Below are 26966 nucleotides of genomic sequence, written 5' to 3'. Positions count from 1 at the left end.
CCCTGGCTTACAGCCGATGCCCACCGGGGCAGCGCAGGCTGTGGCCTGCTTGTGGCATACGTGTGTGCGCAAGCCCAGCAGGTGGCTGGAGAACAGGTTACTGGTTCCACTGGGGGTTGGTATGTGTCTGAAGGTAGCTGCTCTCCTCCTGCCCTGCCCCCAGGATTCACAGCAGCTGCAGGAACTGCATGTCTCCAAGACTTCTTTAAAGCTTAGCTAAGTGGGTCAGGGAGTGGTTTCTTCGCTGTCAAGTGAGAATAGCAGCATTACCCTTCCACAGCAGCTTCTTCTGAGGACTGGGAAGAAGGAAGCAAAAAATATAATACAGTCATAGGACCCTTACGTCTCACCTACTAATAAATACCCACACCTATTTAAAATGCCTGCGATGCAAAGCAGCATTTTGGAGGTAGAACAGAGAATTGCCAGTGAAATACAAAGTTAATTCAAAATGTGAATTAAGGTGTTAACAGCAGTATTATTTTCAGTGTGTGGACTTGGAGCAAGTTGGAGATGTTTGACACCCACAAATAGCAAAAAGCATCAAGCTGTTAAGATCAAGAAAAGCAAAGCGGGTGATAAGACTGTAGTCTTACCGTAGCGCTCTTGGCACAGCCTGAGCCCCCACTGATGGGGGCACAGATTTCACCTTTTTTAAAAAGGATCAAATCCCTCACCTTCACTGGCATCTCTCAATCCTTCCTGACAATTCCTTCAGGTCATCCCGACAGCGTGCTGCAGAGCTCACTGACAAAGCATCCACTGCACGAAAGGAGGAAGCAGAGCCTTGCACATAAAGGCTCCTGTTCTCCCTCACCTGGAGACTCCCCCAGCTCAGGTCCCTGGGCCCTTCCTCCCAGCAGCAAGGGGTTGGCTCTCCCAAGCCTAGAGCAAGATTCTCCGGACTGCAGAGGGCTTAGATGCTTGTGTCTCCTCCTTTCTTGTATCTATCTGCAACTGGTAGTGATGCAAAGACTTTCTATAAAACAGAGTGTTCAGCAGCTAGGAAATTGAAGTAGAATATACATCCCCCCCCCCCCCCCCAAACAATAAAGAGTTAAATTAAATAGACTTTAAAGATGTTACATATATTTCCCCAGGCAGCTCCACTGGTCCTGTGCAACTGGATGTTGTGCTTTTCTGTTCAAACAGGCTACAACACAAACACTTTTACTAACAGTGCAACTCACATACTGTCAGTTCAGTAAATAGGGAGCCAGACCCCATAGTTACTAAAAGGTCAAACAGTTCGTCAAATACTGTGGTTGTCTGAGTGAGAACATTTCCAGCTGCTGGAAACTAACGTCTTTTTGTTCTGCCTCTGGTTCCCGTCACAGGCTCAAAGAGGGAGCACGGTCAGACAAACTTCACCTCTTGTCAAACAGAGTTGGTTCTATGGTTGCTGAACAGATTCACGAGCACTCAGAATGGCAGTACCTCAACAGCGCCTCTGTTTTATAGAAATAATTTATTACACCCTCTTATTAGTACAAAAATTTACAAGCCAGTTCTTTTTGTCCGGTTTCCCTTTTCCCCTCCACTAGAAAATACCAAAAGAGGAAAAGTTCATGTAAAACCTAAGTCCATTACTGTGTGGGAAATGCAACAGAATTCTTATCAACTGGTACCTTCCCCACAACACACAGATAAAAGGCGTCATAAGCATCTCACAAAGTATTTCTTAACTATATATATATTATACAATGGTGTCCCTCAACAAAATCATTAGTGGGACAGTTAGGACATTTTGGAGAAAATGTATTTTTTGGATGAGTTCTTGCCACATATTTAGATGCTACTGGTAACCAATGCGATCTTTCCTATGAGTATTACTGTAAAGTTATTTTAATCTCAGGACAAATTGGAAGTGAAACTCAGAGCTTATATTTTTTCATTCTCACCACAAAAATTAAAAATATGAATTAAAAAAAATGTACAAATCAAAAACATGGAATTTGCTCAGTGTATTCTGGATCGCTTGACTCTGCTCATTTCTCCCAGTGCTTTTCTTTTCTGGGATATTCCAGTTCCAAGTTCTGTGTTATTCTGAAAGTAAGATTCAGCTTCCGGCAGGCAGTAACACTCCATTGGGGGAGGTGGATCCTTCAATAGAGGAAGGAAAAAAGTGGTTTAGCTCAAGAAGGTTCCAAGAAACAGCTCGTTAGTTTTCTAAAATTGAAAATAACAAAACGACCACTGCACTCATACATTTTGAATATGTTTTGCAAGCTCCCTACCCTGCAACAGATCTCACTGCCAGCACTAGAACAATTCATGTTATAGCAATTAAAGTCTGAGGCCACGGATCGAAATACTCAGCATGGGCACTTGTGGCCACAGTTCCTGCCAAAGGAGGCAGCAGCCCCTTTCAGAGACGACAGGTGGCTGGAGTTGTTAGAGGTGAGGGGCCTGCCCCATCCGCCGGTGGGGCAGCTGAAGAGTACCCCGAGAGCGCCCTCGGGCATGCACACCTGGATGAGGTAGTCAGCGATGTATTCCGGTTTCAGGCAGTTCACTCCTTGGGCTGCCGCCTCTGCTACATTAACCCTGGTGTCATCCGGCTTCAGCTTACTGAAGTCAGCAAAGAGATGAGTTGCTTCTTTAAAGAGAGACACAGAATGACCAGAAAACACCTACAGATTAAAACACGACAGACAAAAAACAAGTTTATTTTTCTGATTCTTCCCCAAGACAAATGCAGTTCATGACCTATAATTTCACTCATCGGATTAACTAGCAAAGCAATGGGAAATAAAATACCATTTACAGCTGCATTCTGTACCATCACGCACCTTTCGAGAAGGGTGATCCTTCTCATTAGAGCAGGGCACAGAAATTCTATCCTCAGCTCCCACCAGCCCTACTGACTTGCGTGACCTCAGACAAGCTGCCCTGCCTGACCACATGCAAAATGAAGATGACATAGCTTTTTCCTCCCACCCTTTGACCATGTCTCAGCTATCCTGTGCAAGCACTTTTGTTGGTTAAGACGTTTCACCCACATGGAAAATGCCCAGCGCAGAGTCTAACAGAAAGAAAAAAAAAAAAAAAAAAAAAAATAGAAACATATGTGTCTTCAGTTATTTTTTCAAAAAAACTACATACTTTTGCTCCTCCCGACTGCAGAAGGCGCCTGAATCCCGCTTCCTTGGTTTGGTCAACATTCAGGATCACTTTCCAACCACTGAAAGCTCCCTAGATAAAAGATTCAGTTTCATCAAAAGTACATGGGTACTAAAAAAGTACAAAGACTTAATAGATCTATAGTTTGCCCCTTTTGTGAATATCCATCAGATAAAGATTTGCCATCACCTACTTTTGTCTTTAAGTGTAAATGGCAGAAAAACCCCCACAGAACATACGACTATTGGGGCAACGCCATACAGTCAGGCAGCTTGCCACCAAGCCCTTTCACCTGCATAGCAACCTGGGCAAAGCGATCTATGAAAAGACCCTTGGCAATGAGTATTTTTTTCCAGAACACCAGACACTCATCTACAGAAACACATCTTAAGAAAAACAGTTACTAGGAAACAACATTTCCCCCCTCCCCCATGCACTACATTATCTGCCCAGTTACAGTAACAGCACCTAGGGCCAGCGGGTTGCCTCCTACAACCACTCACTCTGGTTTCCAAGTAGGCAAGGGGTACAGAGGATTTGTTACAAGCATTCATTTTAAAAGGCTATTGAGTTAAAAGGCTTTGGGGAGCCCAGTTCCCACTTTCAAAAATCTCACTGAAAGACTATGGAACCCGCACCGTAAAAATCACAGAAGGTGCTTTAGGAAAGGTGCAAACTAGTGCCATGTTTGAAGCACAACAGTATGCTCACTGCTAGAGCTATAAAAATGCTGTCCAGAGAGCTGTGTTCACCTACACGGCACAGCGCGGGATTTGTAACTGTTGCTGCCAGCACCAGTTGTGGTTTCCTAATAAAGCCGAGTTCGGTTAGCTCCCTCAGAGACCTGCAGTGTAAACATCATCTTCATGGCCAATGACATTTACATACATAAGGAGCCACATTCTGGCTTTGCAAGAAGGGAACAATGGTTCAGGAGGAGATTAAGACTCTTAATATGCCAGCACTAAAAGTTTTTTTAAAACAAAATTACTTCGCTAGAATATGTCCAGCTAAGCCATTTTGTTCTTAATAACAAGGGAGATTACCTTTCCCTGCTTCACAGTTAAGTTTCTGAGTTTCTTGGTGACGATCTCTGTCCTGTCCACTGACACTGTACAACTTTCATGAGTATCTAAATACCTCCACAATACCATACCTCAACAATACCAGTTTCTTGCCTCCCTTTATGAATTTTTTTCCTCCACCTCATGGCTGCAAGTGCTAGTTTCTTCTGGTTTACATTGATTCCAGGCAAAACATTAAGTATGGAATTACTTCCCCACTCATAATCTTCTTCCTAGAACAATCATAACCTTGAATTACAAAGCAGTCCTGCCAACTTTACCAGCAGAAAAATAAATGAAAAACCCACACCAAAGTGAAAAACCAAAAAAAAAAAAAAACCAACCAGAACAAATCCCAACTCACTCCAGCTTTATATAATGATTTATCTGGCCAAAACAGCTCTAGTTAAAATCAGAGATATGGCTTTTAATTGCACAAGCGTATCTAAATCAACTCACGTTTTCTGTGACATCAAGTCACATTGTAGACAACCAGAATCCTCTTGCAATGGAATTCAACAGCAGGGCAAAGCAACTCACTACTCTGAACACCATTGACTCTACAGTTGGTTTTGATAGATAAAGATATAAACCAGTCTACAGGCATTATTTTAAAGTTAGCCTGGTCAATGTCAAAGAACTGCTAGACCCCGAAGTGTGAAATAATGGTTAGGGAGGTGAGGAGTTGGAAGAGTGTTCAAAAATGTTTACGTATGTGGTTTCAGAGTTGGATCACTTAAAACTATTACGTTCATTTATTGAAAGGATCAGGATTTAATTCCTGGTGTAACAAGATCCACATAACTTTAGCTGATATCAACAAGAATTTACCAAAAGCTACTCAAGCTTCAATTTTCAGAACTAACTATAAAAATATAGGGTTTTTTTTTTGTCCTATACTAGGAGTTTGGTCCAGGACTAGTTTTCAGAGAAATGTCTGCCAAAAATTTCTCAGGCTTTGAATCCTCTAGAACTCCCAAGGCTCAGGCACCCCACACTGCTAATTGCTTTTGAGAGGTTAAGTCAAGTCCTTTCCTAGTAGTGCAAAATAAAAAGAAATGAGGAAAAGTGCAACATACTCATTTCTCAATAATAATCACATGCCTGAACAAAGCAGCCAGCTCCTCTACACGCCTCCAGGTAGGAACGATGAAGCACCCACTTTCCAGCTGCCATTGAAGCCAAGAATTTTTCATTTCGAAGAGGATGTCCCACAACAATGTGTGTGCAACTTGGATCAAAGCACTGTTTCTCAAGCACTATTCCACCTTGGAAGTAAGGAATGAATTTGATTCAAAATATTTAAGGGTCATGCTGTACCACAGAAAGAATCAACTCAAAGAGAGAATTATTTGAATTCAGATAAAAATAGACTTAACTCAAATTTACATTGAAAATATTATCATTGAAGTGACACGGGCAGAAGCTGGCAGGAAAGGAGGAGCAGTCAGGAAGGAGTGGCTCTGATAAAAAAATAAAGTGCCACTGTAACACAGACAGGACTGTGAGAGACACCAGAGGACAGCAGTCCTGGGCACTCCCAACAGTAAAGAATGAGGCCGTTGTGGAGACAGCTAAAAGAAACTGCCAGAAGACAAAACCGTTGTGTTTTATGGCAAAGCTGATCACTCACATAATAATAATATATTCAAAGAATTGCTCACAAGCACAGAAAGCCATAAATTTGAGACCTCAAATCTGATGAGTCATTAACAGAAACCCTTTCTTTTCCCCAATGAGCCACAGCTGACCTGCTTACCAGCTTACAGACACAAACTATTCTTTGCATTTTACAAATATCTGGTACCTAATTCCTCAATCAGATGGCAGTAATCAAATCTTTCTTGAGGATTAAGAGAAGACAGCTGAAATTTACGGTGGTTTTCTGGTTCTTCGTCAGCCTTCTCATCTTCTGTAACAGCCTGGAAATACAGTAACAGATTTTGAAAATACGACAGAAAGATTAGGTTGACAGCTGACTATTTCTCTGCCAAACATTCTGAGTTATTTTTATATTAAGTTTTCTTTTAGCCCGGAAAAGCAGAACCAAACCTGTCAATCACTTGACAAAAGCTTGGATCTTTTCAAATCAACGTTAGGCTCCTGCTTAACGTCCTCTCAGTTCCCCCTTTCTTCAGGGCACAACTGAACCAATCTGTCATAAAAACTAATCCTTCATTCATATCCACTGAATGCCAACTTGAACACACGAAGAAATCATCATCCATCCATCACACCGTCTCATTCATTCAGACTTTCTGTAACTTCGAGGGCTTCTATGCATTTCCACCACGCCTGTTTACTAACATGACATGTTATGCCTCTGAAGACACATAGCTGCTGAAAGTTTGAGCATCAAGCGGTACATTGTGGGCAAAAGGCTAAGCTCATTTTCCTAGCCCCTTCCAAGTTCACTATAACAAAGCAGAATTTTAAACCAGGTTTTTGGCAGAAAAATAATTTTCAGTTTGTACCTAAACATAAATTCCAGATACCACCAAGGAAACAAAAGTCTAAACTTTTTTCCATCATCCCAACATGGCTGGAGGAGTTCTGAGTAATACAAGTAGCACCTCTCCACTCCAAAGCCCACCTCAGCATTCCAGCAGGAACTAACAGGACAAAAAGCTTTATTTGTCTGAACAAGCAAGCTTTATTTATTTGAACAAACGTTATTTGTTCAAAATCTAGAGGAAAGGAGGAAAAAGAAATAGAACTGCACAGAAGTAATCCACTTCAAGATTTCAGATGCAGATATTCATCTATTTTATATTTACCATCAAGTTCAAAAGTTCTTGAAGCGTCATTACATCTCTCAGAACACAAATCATCATAAACATTTCTTCAGATGACAAACCTTTTCTTTGGGCTGTGGTGCAACAGGAGGGTTAGCCAGTGGAAAAGCAATGCTGGGAGCCTGTGGAGTGGGGATCAAGTGATCTTTAATTGGTGTTTCAGGATCTCTACATACAGGATTTTTTAGACCCCCAATCAAATCTCCATCCCCAGGCTCAGGAACAGCTGTGAAAGTAAAATGTTTTTGCATGACTTGTCTTTGGCTGAATAGAATTATGGATAAAGTTAAAGAAAAAAAAAGTAGCAATCCTAAAAGGACAAACACAACTGCTGCTACAACATGCACAGCTACATTTCACCATTGCTTTTCTTAAAGATGCTCTTCCTTATACCACATACCACCAATTGCAATATTGCAGACTCATGTGCCTGAATGCCTTGTTTTGAAAAAACAGAAAAACCTCAAATGGCCTAATTTCTTTGGCTAAACTGCACTGATTCAGTTGAACCAAAAATCAATTGAATGCATTTAGCTAATTTTCTTCAACCTCCTCTAGGACAGGGTCAGTTTTCAGGAAGACTGTTGCCATAAGCAGAAACTCTGTAAGCAGACTGAGGGGGACTTGGGGGCAGGAGGGGGGCAGTGGGGAGAGAGAAATAAAGGATTCCGCCATCTCTCAGGAGGCAGGAATGGGAAGAAAGCAAAAACAGATGAAAAAAAACCTTAAGTATGTTGCTTCCTTAGTCCCAGCAGTAGACTAAAGACTTCAAAAAGAACAGGGAAGATAAATACAGTATCTTCACTGAATCCTGACCTAAGCATGTCCATCAGCAGCTTTGACATATCTGTTTTTCGGGCTCATGGGTATCTTCTTCCTATATGTCCATTCTTCAGCTATGAATATTTCCACTACAATTTAAAAGATTCTGCTACTGGTATTCCCATTTGAATTCCACTATACCTACCTGAATTGTTACCTGGAAACCAGCTGTGGTTCCAAATAAAAATTTGGAAGATTTCCTAAAGTTGATGCAGACTATTTTTAAGACAGATGCTGCCTTGGTGTTTGACCACAAATGACAAATGGACAAGAAAGCTCCTCTTTAAAGAACAGCAACACATAATGGAGCTCAAAGATGTAAAATTGTATTTTTGGCATTCAAGAAATGCCAACAGTGCTCACTTTTGTTTTTTTAAAGGAGAATTCAAACACTACTGTATTTTAAAAGTCCCAAAGACCAAATGGATGCTGTAGCAAAGAACAAGGATATTGTATTTCTGATTTTACCTATACCAGCAATTTCTGCATCGGCTAAAGATCCTTTGAAGGCAGACTCATCCATGTTCTTATTGGCGTTACTCTGACCTTGCTCAGTGTACTGGGAAGGACTATTAGGCCACTGGAAGTTGCTGACAAGTCTTGCTCTCTCCTCCCTTGCAGTAGGATCGTCCCAGATGATCTGCTCACTCTGGGATGGCTCTGTGTTTATATCTGTGAGTGCCTGACGGGATTGCCTAAGGAAAAAAAAGCACAGATACCTTAAATATTCATTTGTTTTACAGAAGACTACCATACTAGAAGGCAATGTGTTAATGATCACGTCAACTGTGCTGTCCAAGAGACCTCATTATTAGAAAGCATGGCTAGGAAAGGGGAAATTTCAGAATAAAAGCAACTCTGGCAGCCTGGTTTTGTGGGCCTAAGTGTCAGCATGGCTGAAAAAAGGCAACCAAAGTATCAGTAGGAGATGTTATGTGTCATATTGATAAATTATTCCAAAATCAGTGTACTCTACTTTTGCAGGAATACCTACTACTTGTATATAACCTACGTACTGAAATACTGCAGCAATGGTTTCTTCAAAATCTATAAGAACACTAACTAATCTGAAGAGAAAGAAAAGAAATCAGTTGGCATAATTCAACTCAACATTAAAAAGCAATCATACTATTCCATGATTTTTTGAAAAACAAAAGATACCCACTGTGGATTAAGATAACATTCATTCTGACTTTATCTAGCATGTCCAGTTAAAGATTCTGAATTGCAAGAGAAGCAACTTAAGTACATCAGCAGAGAAAGACAATACATCCGAAAACCCCGGAGACCTATTCATGTTCAATGACTGCCTAAGGACGCACAGGGAAGACAAAATAAGATACTACGAAACACAAATCAATACCTTAAAGCTTCCAAGACCCTACTGCGGCCATTTCGCACAGACCGCGTGCTATCAGGAGTGGTTGGAGAACCATCAAAACTGTTCCTTGAAAGGGAACCTCTTTGCCCTTGTGGTTTCACTAGCGATGTGGCAGACATGATCTCCTGCAGCTGCCTTTGGAAGTTCTCCCTCATTTCTAGTGCTTGGGTTAAAACTTAAGAGAAGAAAGAAAACTCACAAGATCAAGACTGTTACATTGTAACAAGTGAAAAGTAACTGAAATTCCAGTCAACCGGACATTAGGACAAAAACAATACATTAAGAAGGGGAAAAGACATCTGGGAAAAAGCATCTAGGAAAACTACGCATGCCCTGAGTCGCATATTCCTAGACACAAGTAAAAATCTCCATTTGGCTCACTTCTGAATTTGCTCGCATGATCTAACTTATATCCACAATTGTCCCATAAAACATTTATGTAACAAAAAAGGTATATTCTAGAACAGTGATTTGTAATGTTAAAGACAAACTTCAATGTTTTAAAAACAAAGAAACAGCAATTAAGTGATTTGCAATGGATGATCATGATTTTCTTATGGGCTGTCAGTCTTTACAATAGAGAGCAACACCCTTCCCTCACATCCAGCAACAATAAGGGCTAGCTGTACTTGACTGGTGTATATATATATATTAGTACATAAAGCTTCCAGATCTTAATCCAATGTATATACCAGTCAAGTACATTCAGCACCTGACACTGTAAAAGTCTTCTGTTGATAGTTTGATGTTCCACAACTATTTTGAAAAGTTATTTACATTTACCTCCTTTGGATTCACTTGTTACAATTTGTTCTTCCCTTGTAGTGACTGTTTCCTTTATTTGGTCAGTAGTTACATCATCTTCAGCATCATCTTCGTCCACTGGAATAATCTAAAACCAATGAAGACAAGTAGAATTCTTAAAAACTAAAATTTTTTGCTTTTTACCCATGTTCAACACTTGTATAAATTTTGAAGATTATTAATCTTGCCTTAGAGTAAACCTAACCTTTCTGCTACTGCAATGACAACAAAACAGTGAACAGCAGCATCAGTGACAACACCTATTCTGCAGTCTAAAGGTCTACTAAGGCAAGTTCACACCTCGGATCTCGTTACCTACAAAAGAAGGCAAAGACCTACATAATTTTAAATTTAGAAAGCACTTCTAATCCTGAAATGCCTGTGTTTCCCTCCATCACCCTAGACGAGGAATATTACAAATGCAGAAAAACCTTAAGGATCATCTGCGATAGCTACTATTAATTACTAGCGAAACCTGATTCAGGGCATTGCTGAATAAGCATCAACATTTTTTATTAATAGAACAATTAAGTTAACCGAACCCAAATCGCTTCATAGAACATGAATGCATATCACACATTATACCTCATTTTCCTCTGCTGGTCTTCCAGTTGATGGAAGTTTACTGGAGGAGGAGTGCCTGACATCTTGCACTGCACTGATGTCCAGGCTCATTTTGGGATTGTAAGTGTGAGGAAAGAGAGATTCAGGAAGCCGTTTATATTCTTGGGCACTCTGTAATAAAATCAGTTAACATAAGAAAGATGAGAAACTGATTGAGATAAAACAGAAATTCCACATCTAAACATAGGAAAAGTATAAGCACATCACTGAAAGAAGTACTTCACACAAGAGAGAAATGTGGCTCTCATTCTGGGAAACATGTAGCAGAAATGTTTAATGGAAGAGAATTTCTTTTTACCTTGTTCTCCATGAGGAGAAAGTACCTCAGTGAAAACTGATTGCTCAATTTATAAAAGCAAAGCAGGATGCAAAACATCCGTTCCTATATATGTTCAATACAAATTCAAACAGAAAATCAACTGCCATATAACTGGTTTTAAACCTCCATTTTTCGTCACCTTTAGTAACGGAACAAAGCGAGCTCCATACCTCTAAAAGCCAGTGTTCTGAAACAATATGTATACCCCGTTCTTTAACAGATTTGTACTCCTTATTGTTGTCATTTTGTCCTCCCTTGTAGATGAAGTGTGTTACTGTTTCATCAAAGCACCATCTAGAAAAGAAAACGAAATACAACTTGAAGATATCATTTCCTATCAAAAAGTATTAGAAATCCATCCCAGAAATTGTTCTATCCCTTATTCATGTTAAAATCTTGTTTTGCCCATTTTGTTATGCCTAAAAAAACAATTTCTTCATCAAAAAAAGACAGCATACAGTTTCAGGATAGAACAAGTTCAATGTCTTTTGAAAGCATTCCTGAAGTAAACAAAACTAAGTCTGATAAATATATGGAAGAGGAGGGGTTTTGCTTCAGTTTTTCTGGCTTGTTTTTATTTAAGTAAGTGGAGTTTCAAATCAGTTTCTGAAAAGAACCAGTGACCCAGGATGAGAGAGCTTTTTCTTTTATCGACATATTGAGCTGCAAGTGAAATACTGATCCTTGAAGCTCAAAATAAACAAAACACAGGATTCTAACATTTAAACCAATAAAAAATAGTATTTGCTACCTAATGCAAATATCTTCAGCATTTCTAAGCTACTACCAAAGGTAAGGGCAACTTCCTCATCCACACTGTGAATGATAACACTTACCATGGAAGTCAGTGACAAAATACATAAATCAGATTTAGTGGGAGCAGAATGCTGTCTTAAATCACAAAGGTTACTTTGTAGTTTCTCTTCATGACAACCTATTTTTCCTAAGCTTTTCTAAGCACACGAACTTAGCCACGCTTACAATCTGTAAAATAATTAGTTCTGAGCCAGGGAGAAACACAGACACACACAGACACACAGATCAGATTCAAAATCTAAAACATAAAGCAAGTTTTAAACTACCTAAAAACCAAAAATGTTTCTTAGTTTTCTTCAAAAGAGAAGAAAAAAAAAAGAAAACATTTTTCTGCAATTTGAGAAGACTTCAGCACAGTCTTTCCAAGACAGACTTATCAAGAACACAGAGACCGGGGAGGCGGCGGGGGGAAGACGGCCTTATATTGCATTAGAAGTGGATGACCTCATTTTGCAATAGAAATTGTTTAAGGTGGTGAAATCTAATGTTTAGCTATAGCAAAAGGTCATATAGATAAGCATATTAGAATGCCAAGACTCATGTTTATTAGATGTCACATCAATGCAGAAGCTTAGAAGCTGTTTGTATCAGTTGATACCTGTAGTCTGCCCCAAGAGAAGCTGCTACTGCATTCAGTTCACTTTGCTTCTTAATAAGTTTTTTACTAACATATATAACAACGTCAGCTAGAGGCTTGGGGTCTTCTTCCTGTTCAAGCAGCAGGGAAAAAATAGGAAAGTCATGTTTGCAAAGTTTCTGTATCAATAACAAAAGTACTTTAATATTTAGTGTAGCATGTAGTAAAATACGTAATAACAACAAAACTAAGATAAACATATTTTCTCTATTTTAGCTACTCCCAAACTCCATGGGCAAAACCCAGCACTATCCAAAGACAAAAGATTCACCCTCAGCCAGTCTCCCTGGGATATATTCTGCTCCTTCTACCGCAGACTGAGCACTTCCTGAACACTGAAATTAGGGAATTATCAAACCTGATGCCAGAATACAGAAGTATTTCACTGTACTGGAGGGAAAAAAGTAAGAAGAAGGAGTTACAAAATAAGAAGTGACAGCCTTCCCTTGCTGAAGGCCATGAGCTTTCTTGCCCCTCCTCTACAGTAAACAGTGTACTAACACGGCAAGCAATACATAAATACTCCCTTCCCTCATACATTTTTTCTGGTTTCTCTCACTAGGGTAGATTAGACTGAAGAGGCAAAATGACTACCAGAAAGGACAATGTAACGCATCTTTACAAGGGGGCAAGCAACTGATCACATCTTGTGCCTCCTAGTAAGCAAAAGAGCAGCACCTTAGAGAGGAAGATAGGAAAAGACGACACATGCATCAAAAAAGAGCTCCTAACTTTAGTCCAACACAAAATATTTAATCCTGCTTATCTGGAGCCTGGCAATTTCTTAAGTGTGATGAAATCCTCTCATTCCAATACAAAGTTTAAATTGGTACATATTTATACACCATGTTACTTAGAAACTGCTTAATATTAAAGATAGTAGTACAGACAGTAGAAAAAGGTTTTAAAATTCTTTGCCTTCCAGGAGGAAACTCTTCTATCTTACCTTCCTTTAGCTGTTATTGAAGAATGCATAATCATATGGATTTCTACTCAAATAGATCACAAAGCACAATTCACAAACTCCTTTGTAACTTAAATCACAAAAGATATGGCATTTTCTTAATTAAGCCTATGGTCCAGAAACTCAAAACCAAAATTTCCTACCGCTTCTGGCTGTGCAGTGGTCAAATGAGGGCTGGCAGTAAGAGCTACTGTATGCCTTGTGCTGTTCGCCAGTGCCAATTTCAAGTTTCTGCCGATGACTTCAGAGAGAGGTGTGCTCGGTTTCCTGGTTTTTTGATCAGGACCTCCAGGAGTCTGCAAAGCTGCCAGAGCATCCTACCAAAAAAGAAGCAACCAGCTGACTTTCATGAACATATTACAAAATTCTCACTGAAGTGCAAGTTTCACAAATGTAGTCTGTAGTAAGGTATCACACTCCTAAACCAGGACGGTGTACTACAGTAGCAGCTAGCAAGTGCAACTGTAGTACCATCGCACAAAAGCAGTACAAGACAACCCCAATCTTAGAGTTTGCATAAGGAAAACAGGAAGAGGATAGATTATTAATCTCTCTTTTCACTGCCATCAGTGAAAACTGCCCTCAGTGGAAAAGCCAGTGGCCAAACCCAGGTATTCCTAATCCCAACCAATTACTTTAATTTACTAATACCTTCACTGACAAGAGTTGCATATGAGTATGTGATTCTATCTGCACCTTTAGAACAGCAGGTTTCCTACTGCCCTTTTTTAAAAAAGAGAAATTTTGGTCTAGAATATCTTACTTTTCAAAATTATCAGAGTGGTAAACTATTAGATTTCAAAAAGCAGAGCACCAATTGAATCACAGAATTGTTTGTGTTGGAAAGGAACTTAAAGATCATCTAGTTCCAACCCCTCCGCCATGGGCAGGGAGCCCTTCCACTAGGCCAGGTTGCTCAAAGCCCCATCTAACCTGCCCTTGAGCACTTCCAAGGATGGGGCATCCACGACTTTTCTGGGCAACCTGTTCCAGTGTCTCACCACCTTTATAGTAAAGAATTTCTTTCTAATATCTAATCTAAATCTACCCTCTTTCAGTTTTAAACTGCTACCCCTTGTCCTATCACTACACTCCCTGATAAAAAGTCCCTCCTCATCTTTCCCGTAAGCCCCCTTTTAAGTACTGGAAGGCCACTATAAGGTCTCCCCAGAGCCTTCTCTTCTTGAAGCAGAACTAACTAAAGAGAACATGAGATTCTTCTGGTTTTGTAATATGTCTTGTTCTATTGTGGGCAGAGGGGTTAAAAAAAAAAACAACAAAAAAACCAAAAAACCCAACCCCCCCCCCAAAAAAAACCCCACAACAGAACAAAACAACCAACCCACAAATAATCCCCCAAAAAACCCAGCAACTTTTCAGGAATTCAGTGCATTCATCTTTCAGTTAAGGCCTTGAAAATGAAAAACAAACCTGAAGCCTTCCAAAGCACACTTGAGTCATTCACGAGCTATTCCAGCACAAACACTCCCAAAGTGTCAGGGGTTTCTTTGTTCTGTTTTAAGGCTACTAGTTTTTCTAACCTCTTGTGGCCTTCAGAATGAGACAATGAACCCAAAACCCCAATGCATTTTTCAATTTGCAATAACAGTTTTGTAATTACTATAAAGCTATTACATTAAAACATCTCATTAAAGTAGCATTTCATCAAAAACCAAGCAAACACTTGTTTTCAAATATCTAGAGCAATTATAAGCCTTCTCGTTACATTTCTCAGCCTTTACATGTAAAGAACACAGACTGTATACCATGTGAGGTGTAGAACACGGGAGCATATGATGCAATAAGCATAAAGGAGCTTTGTTAAGGACATAGCATCTATTAGTTAATAAATTTAGTTCACAGGTCATTAACTAGAAATACATATAAACAAACAGAGACAGTTTTCCTGGCTGTATTCAAAATGGAAAGTCTGTATGTTAACAGCATAAAAAGGGGTAAGCGTAAGTTTCTGTGCTGTATTTAAGTGTATGCACATCTTTAACCCTACTGGCTCTACAGACTAAAAAATTTGCAAAGATGATCACCTTTACATCAAAAGAAGGCTTGAATAACTTGTCTTTGGAAAGAAATTTTGACGGTGTATCAAGATGTAAAGACGGTTCTTTCTGTGGCAGCCCCCCTTGTGCAAGAGGGGTTGTTGTCTTTCCAATATGATGAGAGATTACAGCTTGGAAAGCTTTACTCTGGAACCTGTTGATATCAAGAGGGGTCACAGCTGTTTTTTTCCCAGCTTCAAGGAGGCAAGTAGGTTTTTCTGAATCAGGAGATTTACCAGTTGCTGGTGTCTTGCTAAGCTGAGTAATGGAACTCTCCCTATCTTTAAAAGAAACAAAGAAAACATAAGCAAGCAATCTGATTTTTCTTTTGAACACAAATCTCACAAACACTTTTATTTAAACAACAACTGAAAGTCCATCTGACCTTCCTTTCCCTAAAAAAATAATTCATATCTCCCCCAATAAATGCTCTAAATTGTATTTTGTAACTGTATATTTGTAAACTGTCTCTTCCAGTTAACTACTTCATTTGAACTACATTGGTACTGAGCTTGACCCTAAGTGTCTGAAAAAGAGCAAGCAACCCCTGGCCCATTCACGCTGTTTGCAGTTCCACACATACCTGTATAGCTCACGTATGTTGTACAACAACTATCAAACTACAAATCCAAGAAAAATATATAATACACAACAAACCCTTCCCTTTCAACACTAAAGGTAACTCCTCCTCCCTGGCTCCTTACTTTCCATGCAACGTAAAATTTCTTTCATATTCACGACTCTGAATCACACCTCTTTAGGTCATTATGTACGCTTCCAGTCCCTTATGCCTTTGGATTAATAGGACCAAGATTTAGCCAAGAATAAGCCCTTAAAGCTTATCCATCATAAACACTTCTAGATAAGCATGATTTTATAGCTCAAAAAAGATTAGTACAAGAATTGCTTTTACATTTTACTGCCCCCCCGACTTCTTTTCCTTAAAAAGGTAATATACAGATAAGACATGCCTACACCAACAACATACCTTTTGTCCTCTGACTTAGTGACCCATATAATTAATTCACAAGGGCACTGGTAAAACAGGTCTGCTAACATTCAGTATTAAATCACTGTAGTCTGCATCTTAATATGGAAGAAATATTGCCAAATAAAAGGTGTGAAATAACTGGAAAAGGAGCAGAAGCGTCAGAAGATGAAGTAGGCACGAAGGACTGAAAAGAGGGGCATCATGTCATTGCAGATCAACACATATGAAGTTCTAAGCTGGATCTATTATCAATTCCCACACAATCTACAGAGCAGTATACGTGTCAGAAAGGACAAAGCTGAGACACGGAGCTTGATTCCCAGCTGCCTGATAACCACAAGAATCCACTAGCTCCAAGAGACTTTGCAGCAAACACACAGTATCATTTCTATAACCACGACTCAACAGCAGGAAAAAAAATAACTTCAAAAATACCCTTTAGCTCTACTACTTTGAAGGTGTTAGGAAAAAAAAAAAATTTCATCATACTTGCCTTCTTTATCGTGAACTAACAATGACACAATCGTATTCCCTAACTTGCTAATAACCAACCTTCAGCCTCCACATTTTCAACCAAGAACTTGCTTTCATCTGCTCTCTTTCCTGTCCTTGCAGACTGCAAAAGCCAAGCTACAGTGACTGCCGGCAAATTCCACTTCTTCGCAGCTTCATACTTGGAACCATCCGGTTCTCTCACCACAAGATGGGTACTGGCAAACATTCCCTTTTTTGCATTGGCTTTCCGCACAAAGAATTCTTGGACTCTAAAATTAGATTAAATAAAACATTCATCTAGTCACTAAAAAAATTAATCTAGGGCACATTTATACTATTATAAAATGCATTCAAGCAACAGAAAAAGAACGAGTAGAATTATCTAAGGCCATCCACTTTGCACTTCACAGCCTAATCTACATCTACAAGCTAAAAAAAAACAAAAACAAAAAAAAAGTTAAACAGTAATGTTTTGATTCTATCAGTATTGAAAACATAACATTTCTCATACTCTAGAAGTCCTCACATATCCCATTTCCAAATCATACACTGGGCCTAACTTTCTTCTGCAAGATTAATGGGATGGGCTGGATTCCTTTCTGGAGCCAACAAGCATCATTTCCAAATGAACAACAGTTTTCTTTAATTACAGTTTTTCTCTTATCATCAGGGACCCAATCTTCCAAGAAGACAGCAGGATTGAGAACCCACCAGCAAAGAATTTAGTTCAAACAGACTACAAATCAGATCAAATGATACTCTGAGCTATACAGTTTTGCCACTTCATGACTAAACATGTTTTTCTTAATGTTTTTCAAAGATCCTGATGAATTGGGAGCAAATAATTCACCATCCCAGCTCCTAAGAAGTGGCGCACCATCACCAGTTATGAGGCTGAACCAGATAGTACTGAAGAAGAGAAACAATGTTCCGCTCCTGGACAACTGAAGAGCAACTCAGAAGGCCTGGCACCTGAAAAACTGGCTTTTTTTTTTTTTCCTCTGTTCTAGCGCAGAGCAAAAGGTTACTGGTAGTCATTGGGAAATATGAGACTGAGTGTATACTGGTAGAAATTACACTGTATGAATACTGACTAAATTTCTCTAAAGGAGAGGAAAATAAAAGAACTATATAAAAATGTCTCATTGCTTCAGCACTAAATTTTGTAAATGAATAGAATCCAGAAGAGCTTTAACTCTAATATGTCACTCCTGTAAAAGAAGAAATTAAATGCATAATGGATTTCATCATACTGGCTGTCTAAGAACAAGAAGAAATGGTGACAGGAGACATACCTTGCTCCTAGCAGTCCTGCCAGATAAACCAGGGAGTCTCTCTCTGCACCAGTGAACTGGCTAAAAGAAAGAACACAATCTTCCAGAGGGGTAACTCCTTCCATTACTGCGACTGGTGTGAAAAGCGGATTAGACTGGGGATCTAAAAGGAGCTGCTGTTCCACACATGTTATCTTAAAGAAGGTGAAAGAGAGAACAATGCAAATCAAGCCAAACAGCAACAAACCCAACAATATTTCAGCAACTGTACAATAGCATTTATGGACTCAACAACAAGCAATCCTGCTTCCATCATTACATCTGAGACTAATTATTTCCCATTAAATTAGACAAATTCTTTTCTAGATCATTTTAATTTTGCCAGGTTTGACATACTGAGGCATTATTCAGAACTTTTCAGTTACTACTCTTCCAACCCTACAGGCTCCCTTAAAGCAGTTCAAGGCATGATCTGAGATATAGATTCACTTAGATCTTATAGATCTGAGAGTATAGATTCACTTCACAGAAAGTTACGTAGTACTCAAAAACACTAACAGCAGTTCATCTACATCATGTGCCTACTCTTGGCAAATGTAGTTAATATTTTTTGACTTTGAGCTACAAAGCTGACTTGCTCTTCTGCTACAAGTTAAAAAGCTGTAAAAAGCATGAAACAAGAAAAAGTAAGCACAAAAACATCAAATGAAATCATTATTAGTCAACTAGCTCCTTCTACAACTCATTATTTAGAGAGAATGCTGTCAGACTCTCACATACGAAGCCTTTGAGTCATGACAATGAAGTCCTATTTAACAAGCCTGTAGAAAATGAAGTGAAACAGAAAAGGGATACCTTACAGTTGCAGAGGCTTTAAAGCATGCTTTCATTTAGTACATTTCAAATGAAACGAGGCTAATCTCTCAGTATCTTACTTACATTTAAGCCACCGATAACTCTGCATTCCAACAAGACATATGTCTAACACAGATACACTTTCAGTTCCATGAGTAAACAGGTAACTCTCTTACCAGCCACGTATTCGTGACAACATCACCAACAGTCGGCTTCACCGTGCACCCCAATAAAGGTACCACAGCATAGTCTGCAATGGTTCTGCTTTGCAGCGGCAGAATTTTCCCAGCATTCTCCTTTATAATATCTGCAATACAGGACTCGTCCTCTTCACCAAAACCCAAAAGAAGAAATCTCTTTCTGACAAATAAGCCTCCTTCAACCAGCACAGAAGACTCTCCCAAAGAACCATTACAGACAGAAGATTGATTCTCTCCTTGAACAGTCAAGTGAGTAACATCACCGAAGGTTCTGGATGTTAGTTTTTCAGCTTCATCTGAAAGAGAAAAACAAAACAAAACCAACAAACCATAGTAATTGCTTGACAAGAACATCAAAGATCACTCGAAATAGCTTCATGAAGAAATGACAGTATTCTGCTGTTTTCAGCCAGATTTTAGTTAAAAACTGCTCTGCATAGGCCTGTTTAAATTTGATTTCTAAAACACAATATAGAAGTTAAGATACTAGACGTGGCTAGCTTTTTAATAAGCAAATGCTGCAAAACTCAAATGCTAATTATGAGCAGTTAAACTTCCTATGGTAGGCTGAGCCTAGAACATACCTAAGATAGAATCATTATTTACATAGAGAGAGAGGAAGTCATCTTCAGCAGCTTTCTGGTGCTTTGTAACATTCACAGCTTCTTTCTTCAAAAGACTGTTATTTTTGGGAAGAACTGACTTCATTCGAGGTTGCTCCAAAACTGGGTTCTCTAACAGCTGGTAGTTTAGAGGGACATATTGCTCCACTGGATGTAGATAACCTTTACTAAATGACTCCAGCAACCATTTTGCTGTCACGACATGAGGCCTATAAAATAAAGCGTTATACAAACAAGTTACAGCAGGTTTCAGAACTGTGATTCTTCCTTCCCACTCCACAAATACTAGTATATACACACACCTGAAGTTTATAAGTCCAATACTAAGCAAGCTTTGGGCACTTTACAAACCTCAAGATTTTTTTTTTAATTCTTTCAGTCTGAGAACAGAGAATTTCATACTTATTTTCTATAACGTAAATTATATCTGCCACTGCTGCATTGCCAAATCTTTCCTCCTCAATATACTAACAAATGCATGTTAACACCTCTTTTCACCAATAAGAATATTTGTTTTTCTATTCAGTGTGGAGATTCATGGCTACCCAAAGAACTACAGTATTCAAGAGCGCACGAGAATGTACTTGTGAATACTAGCTGTAAGTCTTCTCATTTAAGTCAAGAACTATTTAGGATTTTCAAATCAATACATGTTTTCCTGTTTACAGAGTGGTAGGAGAAAGAAAGCAAGGTGGCAGTAGACGTTAAGCAATATAGTTATCATAACCTGTGAGCTGTCTTGTCCAAAAAGTGTTTCAACTCATCATTATTTTCCCCCAAAATGACATGGGTAACATCTTCATTAAGTTGATTAAATCGAACACCACCACCGCAATTAATAAGCCTTCTCATCTTGTCCAACTTCCTGCCACTGAAGCCACACAGATAGATCTACAAAGAGAACACAGTAACAAAAAAGGCTTTTAAAAAAAGAGAAAAAAAGAAAAAAGAAAAAAAACGTAGGATATTTTGGTATAATTTGTTTTGACTGCTGTAGAACAGAGAAACTAGTGGTGCAGCTTCTGAGAAGCAGCAAAAAAGTTCAGCATTTAGAATTGGATTAATTTATGTTTGCAAATTAATCTAGCAAAACTTCAATATTTGCTAATGGAATGAACACCCAGCCAAAGTTGTACAACTAAAACAAAACAAAACAAAAACCCACCTAAAACCACACACCAATTCTAGAACCCATTCACTACAGTGTTTAAATACATATGTCTATAAATATATAATTTTGTATTTATACTACACATTTAATACAATTATACACACACACATATATGTAGACACACATGCAAGCTACAGCATGTGGACACAAAATAAATCTGGCATTTGCTACTGACCATGGAAGCAACAATTCGATCAAGTAGCAATTGCCAGTGCTTCAACCTAGTTGCTTACACAGGGTTAAGACGGAACATTTCAAAGTATACATTGTTAAACATACTCGACACCCATCTAACAAATCTTCACGGGCCTGAAAAGAACTTATATCCAAGTTTTCCAGCTCATCAGGAAGAGGATCCAGCCTGCTGCTCATAGCAGAACTACATGCTGTTTCATTAACACCACTCAAATTGATATTGGAAATGTGGCTGACGTCCGAAAGGGTATGATCTTTAAATAAAATTAAAAATAAAAAAGATGCATTAGTTTTGGCTCATCTCTCTCCATTGCTTCACTAAACAAAATACAAAACTGCGACAACTAGATATAAGGAAGAAATTTTTTACGATGAGGGTTGTGAAACACTGGAACGGGTTGCCCAGAGAGGTGGTAGATGCCTCATCCCTGGAAACATTCAAGGCCAGGCTGGATGGGGCTCTGAGCAACCTGATGTAGTTGAAGATGTCCCTGCCAATTGCAGGGAGGATGGACTAGATGACCTTTAAAGGTCCCTTCCATCCCAAAGCATTCTATGATTCTATATGATTTTGTTGTGCTAAAGGGAAATGTAAAGTCTAAAGAATAAAAAATACTAGGTAAGATTAAGCTTGGTTAAACCAAGAGTTTTATTTACACACAGATCGAGTATGGTCTTACTAGCAAGAGTGCTTATGCACCTTCTGTTTATTCCCAAATGGATGTCATCTATGAGATAGCAGCCAATGAAACCGGTTTTCAAAGCTTTTATTCCAGTTTTGTGGCCACCTATTAGAAATACTCTTAAAAATAGCAGGCCTCTCTGTAGTAAAGAGAAATCAACATGAAGCTCAGTGATTTAAGAGAGTTATATGCAGTTTCCGTAATACCCAATTTGATTTCCCAGTGCTCTGTTGGTAGTGCTAACCCAGTGTTCCTGTTCAGTCATTTCCTGAAGTAGCAGTCAGTAACAGGCATTTGGAAAGACACATTTAAAGCTGGCTGTGTCTTTCATGCTACCATGTTTGTTTACAAAATGCTTTTAACTTTCCTCCTGTTAATAGCGTGGAGTAAGTAAAAACAAATATATGAAGAAAAAAATACTGGTTTTAAACTACAAATGTATGAACAGTCGTGCTTTTTTAAGACTTAAAGAGATACACACCGTCAATTCTTAAGCAGACAACCATACGCCTAATTCAAGTTTACTTTTTAAACAGTTGTCCACATGTTTCAAGTCTACACACATTGGAACATTCAATGTGCATAAAAATAATCTGTTGTACCTTAAGCGTAAGCAGAATCAGAACCCAAACTGTCAAACCACCATTGCAAAAGCAAGCAGCACCCTACTAATTTGAAACAGTTCTTCCTCCTTACTACAAATGTTTCCTACTTTACTTTGATACATTTTAAAAGGTATTACTTACTATCGGGCTTGCTGGCATGATTAGTAGGGGTTGAGGTACTGGGTGTATTACTCAGTTTTGATCCAGCCTCTACTTTATACATTGTCTCATCCTGACAGAAGCCTTTCTCAATGCTGTCAGAAAACCACTGCACAGACACACAGTGCACGTTCCATTTTTTGGCACATTCATACTTCTGACCTTTCAAATGTAAATGAAATAAAAATCACAAGTTACTAAAAGGCTAATGCTTCAGTGATCGCTGAAAGAAGGCTGGACATTAAGAAATATAATAACTGATTTCAATGTTTCAATGTGCAAGTTGTGTTATTCTGGTCTCTTCTGATAAGCTGCTTATTTACTTTCTAAATAAAGTTAGAGAAAAAAAATCTCATTGATGGCTAGCTCATGGGTACAGTACGACTAAAGCAAAAAAAACCCAAAAACAAAAGCAAACAAAAACCCAAAAACTTTAAAGCTTTCAAGCACGGGGGGGAAAAAAAAAAAAAAAAGTTTACAAAGTCCAAGGATATTTCCTGGGAAAGGAAAGGGATGGAAATTGGGGGAAAAAAGAAGACTCTTCCCATTCTTCTCACAATAAAACTACAATACTCTCATCTTCCAAAGAGGAAGGAAAGGGAGCTTTCATTTTATCTTAGTAGGGAGTCCAGAAGGCACAAAGAATAGATCAGTTAAAAAACGTGAGTCCACAATCCAATGTCAATCAGCATATAAATTAAGTCCTATCCAGCTCTCGAAAAAACCTTAGTTTTTGTTTATTCTTTCATCCCCTCTAGGATTCTCCCTTTTTCTTCCCTTAAATACCATCTGGGTCTCTGGGTTTTTTTCCTCTTTTGTTCTCTTTCTCTTGCCTTTAGAGCAAAGTAAGAGTGACCTGCGTTACTCTTCCCATCAACAGTGATTCCCTAAACAGAAGTAGTAAGAGCAACACTGAAGCAGACACAAAGACAGTTCAAACTCTTATGCTTATGCATATTTACACTACAGCTCAAGAAGAGAAAGTAATATTTACTCTGTAAGTTCTACCTTTTGGGTCTTGAACTATGAGGTGAGTACATTCATTCATCTTGAGCTGCCCCGTATACTGCCCACCGTGTTCAGCAGTGAGGCGCTGGACTTCTTTCCTGTCTGCACTACTCAAGCCCGTGACGCAAATTGTACAGCCAAGGAACACAGGACAAGCGTAGTCTTCCATGTTAACATCAGTGTATCTCATTATGCTAAAGGAATGAAAGAAAGAAAAAAAGAAATAAAATATTTTTTTCTTCCAAGTAAAATCAACCAGAAAAAGAAAGTAGTCTGTATCACCACAAGAATTACCAGTCCCCAAAACAAAAACAGTTTTGTTTTTGTTTTTTTATACCTTTGCTGAGACTTATCCCACAGCATCTTAACCCAAGAGGGAAGCAAAATAGGTTTTTTCAGAGAAGCAGCTACTAAGTATTTCTTGCTGCCAACTTCTCCAGCTATAAGATGCGTTACTGACACATTGAGGTCTCTGTACACACGTCCACCCATCATCTGCACGTATTTATGAACTTCTTCCTGGGTGGGGAAAAAGAATTATAGAAAATTATCAGGAAAAAAGAAAGAACCTACATCACACTCACGTTCACCTTAAAAAAACAAAATCATGGATTTCAATTGTCCATGGTTTCTCCTAAAAAACTGTTCAAAAATACAAAATGAATATATATGGAAGCCGTAAAAACCATCAAACATAATTTCCATTTTATTTGCATTTATGATAAGCCGAACATAATACGTACCCTTCATAAAAATACTACAATCATACTGTATGAGTAAAATTTTACGGATGGTTGACATTTCAGGTAGAAAGAGCTATCGGAATAAATAAAAACTAAACTTCTAAGATAAACTCTTTAAACCATAGCCAACTGGATATTAAACCTTCACCATGTAGTTTTAAGTGACCAGAAACAGAGCATGCTGTCTGTAGCATTATAGCTGCAGGCAAATTATCAAGATAAGTGATCCGTCTAATCAGTTAATAAAAACCCCTAAAACATACATTTGCTCCCATATTAATACAGCTGAAATCTTATATGATTATATACATATATGCTTGTGTAATATATACATGCGTATGCATAGATATACTACTACATACACATTTGTATACTCCATATAAGACTCACTCTTTCTCCATACAACTCTCTACCTAAAGTATACATAGTCTATAGAAAGACTAGATATATCTAGACACAGGCACAGTTAGACTTATATATAGTACGACTGCTGCCTTAGTAATGAGCCATCTGAAGCAAATGTCAACGATAATCAGCTGAACAATCCATTTTGTACAATGCATTACCCTAACATCTTTTTCAAGGCTGGTACAGGATACTATTACATCGGCCATGGTCATATTGTACACAGGATACTCAGCTCTTGGGACGCATCGCTGGGACTGCATACAGTACAGGACTACCTGTGGTCCAACAATTCTACAACCGAGCTGCAATAAAATAACAGGAAAAAAAAAAAAAACAAATAAAACCAAAGAAAATTAGCAGAAGGTACACTGGTATAAGGAAGGCCTTCCTTGACCCTGAATCCTGAGGAAGGAAGGGCCCCTGATCTGCTCTCTTCCTCCTCCAACATCTCCAGGTAGCTGACAGTTTTGTTTTTACTTTCAGCTGCGGATTTTCAGCACAATCCTTGTAGGGTTTCTGGCCTCAGTAAAAGCAGCTAACACGCCAGACAATTCCAGCTAGCCTATCTTTGTCTACTGGACAATTCCTTGCAGGTCAAACAAAATCATGTTACTCAGGAGATAAGAAAGTGTGAGAGCCAGCTTAATGACTCCAGCAGACTTGGAACTGATCATACTATTTATTTTTCCACATGCTTCAAAATAATCCTTATGCTTTGCTAGTCATCTTCTTCCCTAAATACAGGATGCACTGAAGTTTTAAAGATTTTATTGTTAATACTTCATACTCCTATATTCAGTGCAAAAAGAGAGAACATACAGAGTGCAAGTACAGGCCTGAGTGCTTCTAGAAAAGAAAGAATATAGCTAGAAGTAAGTTGATGGGTAGCATACCTTTTTGAGATGACTGAAAACAACGCCTCTAAAAGGATCACAAATATAAAGTGATTTATCATTTTCTTTTATATTGAGTGCTGTTTCTTCTTCAAGGATCTGGAGATGTTCTTCTGACTGAAATTCTTTTATAGACTGCGGGTAAACAGTACACACAACAGAATTTTTTTAATTAACAAATCACAAATAGCCAATCCTGGGGAAACTGCACAAGTACATCTACTCAAAACAGCTCACAGCAAAGCTACCATGCGAGAGTATATTGGCAGAAGAAAGGGCTAAAATACCTTGTTTTGTGTTCATCACACAAACTTTCAGGACCTGATCCTGCCACACAGTGCCTTTAGCTCCCACCAACCTCTCAAGGTGGAAAACAATCCACAGTGCCCTTCCTAAATTTGCTTAGATGAGTGACCACTATCCAGACCTTCCAAGCTACATGTCACTTCACTAAATGTCAATAGGTGTTGAAAGGATAATTATTTCTTGTTCAAGAAGTAATTTCTTCAACAGAATTGTTCTTGTTCAACAAACTTTATTAAACACTAAACACCTCTATTACAGAAATAGCTTTATTTCCATATGTATACACATAAGCTACACCTAAGTCAACCACATAAATCATTTAATTAGATAATTCACCAAGCTCACTGAGAAAGGTGATCAAACCTGCTTACCTCAAGAGCTTTAAAGAAATACTCCGAGTTCCCAGAAGACTTTATGAATTTCACAAAGAATGGCTCCTTACTACCTTTCATCCTTTAACTGAGAAGCAAAACCCAGTAAGCGTCCTGACACTTTCGGCGTCGCCCGGAACCGCGCGGTGACAGAACGCGCCGCCCGCCCCCAGGAGCTGCGGAACCCCTCTCGTCCCTCTCCCTGCCCCCGCCGGCCCACGGGCCTGCCCCACGCCGCCCAGCCTCGGCGCCCACTTCTGCCGGAGACGGGCGGGGGAAGGCGGGGGAGGCCGGGCCCACCGGGAGGCCCCTTCCCCACAGGGCTCCCTCCTCACGCCGGGGCCCTGCTGCCGCCCCACGCGCCCACCTGAGGGCTCCCGCGCGCGCACCCACCCGCCCGCCCGCCCGCCCCTGCTCCGCAGCGGGCGCTCGGCGCTACCGGTTTAACCACGCACCCCGCCGCGGCCCCGGCCCCGGCCCCGGCCCCGGCCCCAAGGCGGGCCGGGGGCCTGACCCCAGCCCCTCACCCACCGCCCAGCGCCTCCGCAGCGGGCGGGAAAGCGGCGACGCTCGCACTGCG

General features: G+C 39.4%; 1 protein-coding gene across 1 annotated transcript; it reads right to left on the bottom strand.

Moving 5' to 3' along the window:
- Positions 1 to 1861: 1861 nt before the first annotated feature.
- Positions 1862 to 26966, bottom strand: TOPBP1 (DNA topoisomerase II binding protein 1). Its single transcript, XM_082325966.1, is given in 29 exon segments — positions 1862 to 2103; positions 2472 to 2633; positions 3106 to 3195; positions 4280 to 4420; positions 5263 to 5280; positions 5283 to 5455; positions 5995 to 6109; positions 7045 to 7208; positions 8273 to 8499; positions 9168 to 9360; positions 9969 to 10077; positions 10575 to 10724; positions 11103 to 11226; positions 12347 to 12456; positions 13493 to 13666; positions 15395 to 15687; positions 16950 to 17161; positions 18188 to 18360; positions 19198 to 19517; positions 19806 to 20053; positions 20572 to 20735; positions 21295 to 21464; positions 22640 to 22819; positions 23666 to 23859; positions 24003 to 24184; positions 24975 to 25118; positions 25710 to 25844; positions 26387 to 26474; positions 26918 to 26966. Coding segments are annotated over 28 exon segments (4590 nt in total). The 5' UTR covers positions 26468 to 26474; positions 26918 to 26966; the 3' UTR covers positions 1862 to 1959.

The sequence above is a fragment of the Platalea leucorodia genome, assembly GCF_965183815.1.
Source record: "Platalea leucorodia genome assembly, chromosome: 1".
NCBI lineage: Eukaryota > Metazoa > Chordata > Aves > Pelecaniformes > Threskiornithidae > Platalea > Platalea leucorodia.
This window is presented reverse-complemented; position numbering and strand designations above follow the sequence as displayed.